Below are 10,771 nucleotides of genomic sequence, written 5' to 3' on the forward strand. Positions count from 1 at the left end.
AGAGAAATGTTGAGTGTCTGAGGGGGAAGTGGTACCTGGTTCCCGGTCCAGTAATGTAAAAATAGGAAGACATAGAGAAATGTTGAGTGTCTGAGGGGGAAGTGGTACCTGGTTCCTGGTCCAGTAATGTAAAAATAGGAAGACATAGAGAAATGTTGAGTGTCTGAGGGGGAAGTGGTACCTGGTTCCCGGTCCAGTAATGTAAAAATAGGAAGACATAGAGAAATGTTGAGTGTCTGAGGGGGAAGTGGTACCTGGTTCCTGGTCCAGTAATGTAAAAATAAGAAGACATAGAGAAATGTTGAGTGTCTGAGGGGGAAGTGGTACCTGGTTCCCGGTCCAGTAATGTAAAAATAGGAAGACATAGAGAAATGTTGAGTGTCTGAGGGGGAAGTGGTACCTGGTTCCTGGTCCAGTAATGTAAAAATAGGAAGACATAGAGAAATGTTGAGTGTCTGAGGGGGAAGTGGTACCTGGTTCCTGGTCCAGTAATGTAAAAATAGGAAGACATAGAGAAATGTTGAGTGTCTGAGGGGGAAGTGGTACCTGGTTCCTGGTCCAGTAATGTAAAAATAGGAAGACATAGAGAAATGTTGAGTGTCTGAGGGGGAAGTGGTACCTGGTTCCTGGTCCAGTAATGTAAAAATAGGAAGACCTAGAGAAATGTTGAGTGTCTGAGGGGGAAGTGGTACCTGGTTCCTGGTCCAGTAATGTAAAAATAGGAAGACATAGAGAAATGTTGAGTGTCTGAGGGGGAAGTGGTACCTGGTTCCTGGTCCAGTAATGTAAAAATAGGAAGACCTAGAGAAATGTTGAGTGTCTGAGGGGGAAGTGGTACCTGGTTCCTGGTCCAGTAATGTAAAAATAGGAAGACATAGAGAAATGTTGAGTGTCTGAGGGGTAAGTGGTACCTGGTTCCTGGTCCAGTAATGTAAAAATAGGAAGACATAGAGAAATGTTGAGTGTCTGAGGGGGAAGTGGTACCTGGTTCCTGGTCCAGTAATGTAAAAATAGGAAGACCTAGAGAAATGTTGAGTGTCTGAGGGGGAAGTGGTACCTGGTTCCTGGTCCAGTAATGTAAAAATAGGAAGACATAGAGAAATGTTGAGTGTCTGAGGGGTAAGTGGTACCTGGTTCCTGGTCCAGTAATGTAAAAATAGGAAGACATAGAGAAATGTTGAGTGTCTGAGGGGGAAGTGGTACCTGGTTCCTGGTCCAGTAATGTAAAAATAGGAAGACATAGAGAAATGTTGAGTGTCTGAGGGGGAAGTGGTACCTGGTTCCTGGTCCAGTAATGTAAAAATAGGAAGACCTAGATAAATGTTGAGTGTCTGAGGGGGAAGTGGTACCTGGTTCCCGGTCCAGTAATGTAAAAATAAGAAGACATAGAGAAATGTTGAGTGTCTGAGGGGGAAGTGGTACCTGGTTCCCGGTCCAGTAATGTAAAAATAGGAAGACATAGAGAAATGTTGAGTGTCTGAGGGGGAAGTGGTACCTGGTTCCCGGTCCAGTAATGTAAAAATAGGAAGACCTAGAGAAATGTTGAGTGTCTGAGGGGGAAGTGGTACCTGGTTCCCGGCCTCGCTCTCTCTGATCTTGGCCTGTAGAGAGTGGACCTGGAGCTGGGCCTTCTGGAGCTCACTAACACAGTGACCTGCAGCACTCTCATACTGTGACAGCTTGCCTTGCTGCTCATCTAGCAGCCTCTGAAACACACCAGAACACACACAGGTTCAGGTTAATACAACAGATATACAGATTGACCCACACACACACTTCCCATTCAGTTGTGTGTGAGAGTGGAAAGTGATGAGGTCAGCTAGCTCACTGCTCGATCACTTCCTGAGAAAGAAGTCCCCGTTTCCACGGCAGCGTGGTATTTACTTCCTGTTTGTTGTTTTTCAGATGTAAAGATACAGATTGATCTGTACAACCACCCAGCCTGTTGGGGGTTTAAAATAAACCACAACTCCAGGGTTACATCTAAGAAGGGCTATCTTTATGATTGTGAGGGACTATTTTAGTCTGCATGGTCTCTCATAGTCAATAATAGGAAAATAATTAAATAGTCTTTGTCATTTCATTTCCAGGATCAGCCAATCTTCCATTGGCTCTTTAGACTATCACCTGGGATATGTGTGATATGATCCACTCCCACATGCTGTCCTGTAAAGTCATTACAGGTAGGACACACACACATACATACACACACACAGAGGACTCAAACTGGGCTCTAATGACTGGATGTTGTTCCATGAATCAACAACCCAGTAAACTCCCCGATTCATGCTTATCAACAGGCCATTATTTCACAGTATAGGTAGACTCATTCCTAGACATACAGAACCGTTCAAGTTTGGGGCCACTTAGTAATGTCCTTGTTTTGAAAGAAAAGCACATTTTTTGTCCATTAAAATAACATCACATTGATCAGAAATACAGTGTAGACATTGTTAATGCTGTAAATGACTATTGTAGCTGGAAACAGATGATTTTTTTATGGAATATCAAATCAAATTTGATTTGTCACATACACATGATTAGCAGATGTTAATGCGAGTGTAGTGAAATATCTACATAGGTGTCCAGAGGCCCATTATCAGCAACCATCACTCCTGTGTTCCAATGGCACGTTGTGTTAGCTAATCCAAGTTTATAATTTTAAAAGGCTAATTGATCATTAGAAAACCCTTTTGCAAGTATGGTAGCACAGCTGAAAACTGTTGTTCTGATTAAAGAAGCAATAAAACTGGCCTTACTTAGACTAGTTGAGTATCTGGAGCATCAGCATTTGTGGGTTTGATTACAGGCTCAAAATGGCCAGAAACAAAGCACTTTCTTCTGAAACTCATCAGTCTATTCTTGTTCTGAGAAATTAAGGCTATTCCATGCGAGAAATTGCCAAGAAACTGAAGATCTTGTATAACGCTGTGTACTACTCCCTTCACAGAACAGCGCAAACTGGCTCTAACCAGAATAGAAAGAGGAGTGGGAGGCCCCGGTGCACAACTGAGCAAGAGGACAAGTACATTACAGTGTCTAGTTTGAGAAACAGACGCCTCACAAGTCCTCAACTGGCAGCTTCATTAAATAGTACCCACAAAACACCAGTCTCAACGTCAACAGTGAAGAGGCGACTCCGGGATTGTTGGCCTTCTAGGCAGAGTTGGGAAAAAAAATCCATATCTCAGACTGGCCAATAAAAAGAAAAGATTAAGATGGGCAATGGAACACAGACACTGGACAGAGGAACTCTGCCTAGAAGGCCAGTATCCCGGAGTCACCTCTTCACTGTTGACGTTGAGACTGGTGTTTTTCTTTAAAAAACAAGGACATTTCTAAGTGACCCCAAACTTTTGAACGGTAGTATAGGTCTACACTATGAGCCTGACAGACGAGGCCAGCAACTGGCTAACTATTAACATGACAAAAAGCCTGTCTAGCACGAGGCATCGTTATTCATATAGCAACCGCTGCCATGGCTACGGCCATGTTGCTAGGATAGCGATGAGAGTGGTAATCAAGGGGCCAGCTGTGTTCAGCTGTATGATTGGTGGATGGCTAATGGGATGACTAAAAAAGCCAATCAAATGCAGCCAAAAGCCTTGGCCTTGTTCATTCATATTAAATAATAGACATAGAAACTGCAGTTTAGCTGGAGAGGATCCATCTCAACTGCAATATCACAGACTATGTGGACATTCTACAAATCACTAGGGGAAAACTGGCAGAATGAAGCTCTATACAGGGCCAGGCCCATAGAAGCTGATCTGGTAGTTCCAGTGTGTCTGATCTAAGAGCCTGGCGCTGGTGGTTGGCCTGCTAGCTACCTGCTGGAAGCGGAAGGGACCACACTGCACATAGTCATCCAGCCACTGCTCCTCCATCGCTGACAGCTCTGTCTGCAGCTCCTGCTGACTGCTGGGGGTCACCAGATCTGGGATGGCAGGGTGGGAGTAGAGCTCATAGTCTGGGGTACTGCGAGACTGGGGGAGACCCATCTCCAGTTTGGGTTTAACTAGGATAGGGAGCTTGCTGCCTTGAGGGGACTTTAGAGGTCTGTACTCCCAGTTCCTCACTAGACTTAGCGCCAGATCCAAGGTCAACCCAGAGACTGACTTGTCCCTGGGGGCCTCATCCCACTGGAGGTGGGGGCCCCTCCTCTGAACCCTCCCTGGGTCCTTCTCTCCTCTCTCTCTTTCCTCTCGGTGGGTGGCACAGGGCCGAGCCACGTCCACAGCTGTGTCCAGAGATTCAACCGACGTGCCCGGGCTGAGGGTCATCCTCTCTGGGTCCCCATCGCACAGCGTCCTGTCGCTCTCTGGTTCCATGGGAGGGGACTCGGAGGGGACAGGCGTGGACTCTGACCCTGTGGAGGTCTCCTCGCCCCCCAAGGTGCTGCCTGAGTACCGAGTAGAGGGTCCACAAGACGTGCTCCTCCTGCCCACCCACCTAGGGACCTTACACACAGCCTCGTAGTCAGAGTCGGCCACACGGAGAGCGGCGCATCCCCTGCACCGCCTGGAGCGAAGCCCAGAGAGAGCCTCCGATCCTGTGCACTGAGGGTGATGATGCTGGGTGTGGTGCTGGGGGTCTGGGGCTGGGCTCTGCTGGTCCTCGTGGTCGGCCCAGGACTCATACACAGAGTAGGCTAGGTCGTCCTGGAGCAGGGCGCTGTACCTGGCCTCCTGCAGAGCTGAAAGGTCCACTACAGGGGAGTCACCCTCAGACCGCCCACCACCCTCTGTCTCTCCTTCCCCAGTACCCCCCATCCCAGTCTGATCCCGGGTCTGGTCCTGAGTGTTGTTCTTCCGATACAGGCCTCCTATACACTGTCTAAGCCGGTCCTTCTCCTGCAGCAGCTTGTGCAGGCGCTCCAGGGACAGAGCCTCCACACGGGCGATCACTGTGTCGAAACGGTACATGCGGTCCAGCATGAAGGTACACTTGGAGCAGGCAAACTCCCCACGGCCGTCGCGGGTCAGCTCTCTGCCCAGGGCGTGGGACAGCAGCACCTGCAGGTTGAGTTTGGAGGCCGGATGGAAGATCCATCGCCGTTGGTTACCACAGAGCTCGCGGGCACAGATTCGACACACCTCCTTCATTTTGACATCCAACATCACAGATAATATCTGCTTTCAGTTTTACTGTGGGGTGGCGATTGTGTCTGTTCTGATTGCTCAGGCAATAAAATAAGATGTCTTGTACCAACAGGTTGGATATCAATAAACCATCAATAAATCAATAGATTGAAATGATTTAGCTGTGCGATGTTCATGTAGTTTTCTTCAATGTGCTGCTTTCGCAACAACCAATGGGGGTCCTAATAAAATACCTAAATGTATTAAAAAAGTTATCTTCAAAATAAACAGGTCAATATTAGCCTAATACATAAACTAGTGCATTGTGCCATATTGCTGTTGGTAAAAACTCCTCGTTGTTGCATCCTCGATGAAGAACGGCATTACAGAAACGGGTATACCATCGCATTGCAGTTATTTGAAAGGGCGCACTCATTTCTATATCAACGCGATGACTTCTATTCAATGTCATCTAAAGAATATAGACTGTAATCAAACATAGTCAATAGGGAATATAATAAGGAAGAGACGTCTCATTTGTGATGAGCGCAGTAAAAAACCCAGTGTCATTGTCGTTGTAACAATGTCACTGTCTGCGGCAGGGGCTGCAGCACTTTCAGTTCGTCAATGATAAAAAATGTAATCGAGCTGATAGATACATTACATCAAACCTGCTGGTTACAGAATCAAACAACATTTGTCAGGCTATTTTTGTTTCACTGCCGAAATGCCGATGTAATCTCATATTTTCTAACAGTGCTAATCCAAGACAACAAAATGACAGTTCCACTGTCTCATCGCGGCTAATCCGACACGAACACGGAATTCACCACCCGAAACGAAAAGACCGTAGTAGAGACGTCCTCATCAAAAATACATCGTTGACCCGTTATTTTTCGGCTCCATGATAGCAGTTCACTGGACGGTGTGATGAGGATGGAACGGGAGGTTTGGTTTCCACGGGTTTTAACGTGCATAGTTTATTAGCCTAGGTAGGCTACCGAACAGGGCGAGATGGAAACGTTGACAGAGATTCAGCCACACTGGACAACCTGGTCTCAGAGCATTTCGTATTATTCTGTACGTAAATCAGAGACTCCTCCATTTAGTATGATATGCTATGTTTCATATGTATGTATTCATTTGCGATTCCAATTTGCATGATATGTTACAAAATGAAGATCATGCTGGCCATCATAGATGTTGAAAAAAAAAATGTAATTGTTACAATATGTTACGAAAATGTACAATGTGTCATCAATTTCCAAAACATATGATATGTTACGATTCCAATTTGGTGTTGCCCAACATTAGCTAAGTGGCTAATGCTAACATTAGTTAGCTGGATAACGTTAGCTAGGCTAAACTTACTTACCTCTTGAAGCTAGAGGGCACTATTTTTATGTTTGGAAAAATAACGTCCCAAAGTAAACGGCCTATTTCTCAGGACCAGATGCTAGAATATGCATATAATTGACAGATTGGGATAGAAAACACTCTAAAGTTTCCAAAACTGTCAAAATATTGTCTGTGAGTATAACAGAACTGATATTGCAGGCAAAACCCTGAGAAAAATCAAACCAGGAAGTGGCTTCTATTTAGAAAACTCCATGTTCCATAGCCTCCCATTGCTCCATTTAAAGGGATATCAACCAGATTAATTTTCCTATCGCTTCCTATCGCTTCCTCAATGTGTCAACAGTTTCAGGCTTTTATTTTGAACAATGAGCGTGAACGACCACATTGCATAAGTGGATAGGTGGGGGCTCTCAGAGTGAATTGTGCGCAAAAGAGAAAGGCGGCCATTGTTACTCCCGGTCCTAGTGAAAAGCCAACTGTCCCGGTTGATATATTATTAACACCCTGAGGATTGATTATAAAAAACGTCTGTCATGTTTCTGTTGACATTATGGATATAATTTGGAATGTTTGTCTACGTTGCCGTAACCGCTCTTTCCGGTGGATTCCTGGGCATAACGCACCAAACTAACGGAGGTATTTGGATAGAAAAAATATCTTTATGGAACAAAAGGAACATTTGTTGTCTAACTGGGAGTCTCGTGAGTGTAAACATCCAAAGATCATCAAAGGTAAACGATTAATATGATTGCTTTTCTGATTTTCGTGACCAAGTTACCTGATGCTAAGTGTACTTATTGTTTTGTCGAGCGATCGATAAACTTACACAAACGCTTGTATTGCTTTCGCTATAAAGCATAATTTGCGACGACAGGTGGATTAACAAAAGGCTAAGCTGTGTTTTTCAATATTGCACTTGTGATTTCATGAATATGAATATTTTCTAGTAATATTATTTGACTGTGGCAATGCTATTCAGCGTTGCTGATGACAATTATCCCTGATCCGGTATGGGTGGTTCAGAGAGGTTAAGGTTAGGAGTTAGGTTAAAGGGTTAGGATTAGGGGAAGGGTTATCTAGCAGGCTAAGTAGTTGCAAAGTAGCTAAAAAGTAGTAAGTACTTGCAATGTTGCTAATTAGCAAAAACTCTAAAGTTGTCCGTAATGAGATTCGAACACGCAACTTTTAGGTTGCTAGATGTTTGCGTTATACGCCCATTCACCCAATCTGACCTCAAGTAACCTTCTGTTTTATGTAATCATACCAAATGTAACATATACTGATTTGAGAGAGCCGGAACTACATGTACTATGTTACATCTAGTCTATGAGACCAGGCTGCACTGGAAGGTACCATTTATCTTAAACAGGGATGATAGATTCCTCCTGGGTATAAAACCTGCCTGCCTGCCTGACAGTCTAAAAACATCACATTATGTAACCATTAAACCATATATATTTTCCTCACAAATTAATTTATATTATTATTCCTTTAGATCCTCTCGCCACAATGTATAGATATTCATAAAATAGATAAGGTGGAAATTACTATAGGCCTAAAAAGTCTGCCTATAGAGATAGTCAGTATCTGAGTATCTGTTTTATGACAAAAGCCATATCCCATTATACCCTGGTTATTATAATGCATAATAGAAACATGAAGGCATAGCCTAATATACAGTGCCTTGCGAAAGTATTCGGCCCCCTTAAACTTTGCGACCTTTTGCCACAATTCAGGCTTCAAACATAAAGATATAAAACTGTATTTTTTGTGAAGAATCAACAACAAGTGGGACACAATCATGAAGTGGAACGACATTTATTGGATATTTCAAACTTTTTTAACAAATCAAAAACTGAAAAATTGGGCGTGCAAAATTATTCAGCCCCCTTAAGTTAATACTTTGTAGCGCCACCTTTTGCTGCGATTACAGCTGTAAGTCGCTTGGGGTATGTCTCTATCAGTTTTGCACATCGAGAGACTGAATTTTTTTCCCATTCCTCCTTGCAAAACAGCTCGAGCTCAGTGAGGTTGGATGGAGAGCATTTGTGAACAGCAGTTTTCAGTTCTTTCCACAGATTCTCGATTGGATTCAGGTCTGGACTTTGACTTGGCCATTCTAACACCTGGATATGTTTATTTTTGAACCATTCCATTGTAGATTTTGCTTTATGTTTTGGATCATTGTCTTGTTGGAAGACAAATCTCCGTCCCAGTCTCAGGTCTTTTGCAGACTCCATCAGGTGTTCTTCCAGAATGGTCCTGTATTTGGCTCCATCCATCTTCCCATCAATTTTAACCATCTTCCCTGTCCCTGTTGAAGAAAAGCAGGTCCAAACCATGATGCTGCCACCACCATGTTTGACAATGGGGATGGTGTGTTCAGCTGTGTTGCTTTTACGCCAAACATAACGTTTTGCATTGTTGCCAAAAAGTTCAATTTTGGTTTCATCTGACCAGAGCACCTTCTTCCACATGTTTGGTGTGTCTCCCAGGTGGCTTGTGGCAAACTTTAAACAACACTTTTTATGGATATCTTTAAGAAATGGCTTTCTTCTTGCCACTCTTCCATAAAGACCAGATTTGTGCAATATACGACTGATTGTTGTCCTATGGACAGAGTCTCCCACCTCAGCTGTAGATCTCTGCAGTTCATCCAGAGTGATCATGGGCCTCTTGGCTGCATCTCTGATCAGTTCTCCTTGTATGAGCTGAAAGTTTAGAGGGACGGCCAGGTCTTGGTAGATTTGCAGTGGTCTGATACTCCTTCCATTTCAATATTATCGCTTGCACAGTGCTCCTTGGGATGTTTAAAGCTTGGGAAATCTTTTTGTATCCAAATCCGGCTTTAAACTTCTTCACAACAGTATCTCGGACCTGTCTGGTGTGTTCCTTGTTCTTCATGATGCTCTCTGCGCTTTTAACGGACCTCTGAGACTATCACAGTGCAGGTGCATTTATACGGAGACTTGATTACACACAGGTGGATTGTATTTATCATCATTAGTCATTTAGGTCAACATTGGATCATTCAGAGATCCTCACTGAACTTCTGGAGAGAGTTTGCTGCACTGAAAGTAAAGGGGCTGAATAATTTTGCACGCCCAATTTTTCAGTTTTTGATTTGTTAAAAAAGTTTGAAATATCCAATAAATGTCGTTCCATTTCATGATTGTGTCCCACTTGTTGTTGATTCTTCACAAAAAAATACAGTTTTAGATCTTTATGTTTGAAGCCTGAAATGTGGCAAAAGGTCGCATAGTTTAAGGGGGCCGAATACTTTCGCAAGGCACTGTAATATAACATCTAAACAAGTTAGCTTCTGAGCTGTCCGTGTGTGTGTGTGTGTGTGTGTGTGTGTGTGTGTGTGTGTGTGTGTGTGTGTGTGTGACTGTGTGCTTGAAACTTAGAATTAGGCCACCATTTCATGTTCATTTACTTGAAACGTGTCTTTCCACTCTGCTGAAGTCATAGGCTACTACGTTAGAATGAGTTCATCTGTACCCTGAGGCAGGAATTTCCCAGCAGCACCCAGGCTTTTGGCCTTCACACGGAGGCCCTCACGTCAGCCAAAATCATGAAGGGATAAGGGGAAGAGAGCCCCTGCTACCTACCAATCACATAATACGGTGTGATGCACTGATGGGAGTTTAGCCTAAATCCTGCCTCTCAGAACCCCTAGGCTTTCCCGTGCAGTAAGAGCATGAATCTTCCCCACCCAGCACCGTGTCTTTCATTACGAGTATTGTTTATGTTGATGTAAATGATCAGCCCTGATTTGTTTTCTCCAAAGGGTGCAGACCTTTGGGAACTCAAGCGTACTAACCTCTAATGTACATTTGTCACCCAAAAAGCTCAAATAAATTCCTCCTGGAGACGAGACGTCATAACAGCGATCGACCCTAATGATCAACACAATCAAAACTCTATTCATCCTAATCAGTGGGAATAACAACGTCTCTTCAGTCATTACTCCACCGTTCATTTCTCTGTAAGTGACAGAAATAAAGAGTCAAGAGAGGGTGACTAAATACATTTCCCTTTTGGGGTGTCTCTTTTGTTGGTGTGCCATGTAAACAACCGATTCATTCCTCCCGTAATTAAAATTCACTTACATCATGGCCTTTTAAAAGACAGAAGTGCCATGTGATTGTAATTATAGTTAAGAGACCCAGTTTAACCTTTGAAATAACGGTGTGTGTGTGTGTGTGTGTGTGTGTGTGTGTGTGTGTGTGTGTGTGTGTGTGTGTGTCTGTGTCTGTGTGTGTGACACATTTATATCTTTTTGATTAGCTGTAACACATGATGCAAGTTAACAGGAATAGAAGAAT

The 10,771-nt window shown here is 43.7% G+C and overlaps 1 protein-coding gene across 8 annotated transcripts in view; it reads right to left on the minus strand.

The window, feature by feature from the left end:
- Window positions 1–10,771, minus strand: part of LOC139409505 (phosphodiesterase 4D interacting protein) — a 140,110-nt gene that overhangs the window by 75,649 nt on the left and 53,690 nt on the right. For 4 of the 8 annotated variants that reach the window (XM_071154765.1, XM_071154764.1, XM_071154766.1 and 1 more), the window contains one exon: window positions 1,569–1,706. In XM_071154765.1, the coding sequence (XP_071010866.1) occupies window positions 1,569–1,706 (138 nt within the window). Of the gene's footprint in view, window positions 1–1,568; window positions 1,707–3,830; window positions 6,134–10,771 lie in introns of those variants that run through there. The other 4 variants (XM_071154759.1, XM_071154763.1, XM_071154761.1 and 1 more) reach the window with 2 other exon arrangements.

This window comes from Oncorhynchus clarkii, chromosome 5 (assembly GCF_045791955.1).
Source record: "Oncorhynchus clarkii lewisi isolate Uvic-CL-2024 chromosome 5, UVic_Ocla_1.0, whole genome shotgun sequence".
In the NCBI taxonomy this organism is placed as follows: domain Eukaryota; kingdom Metazoa; phylum Chordata; class Actinopteri; order Salmoniformes; family Salmonidae; genus Oncorhynchus; species Oncorhynchus clarkii.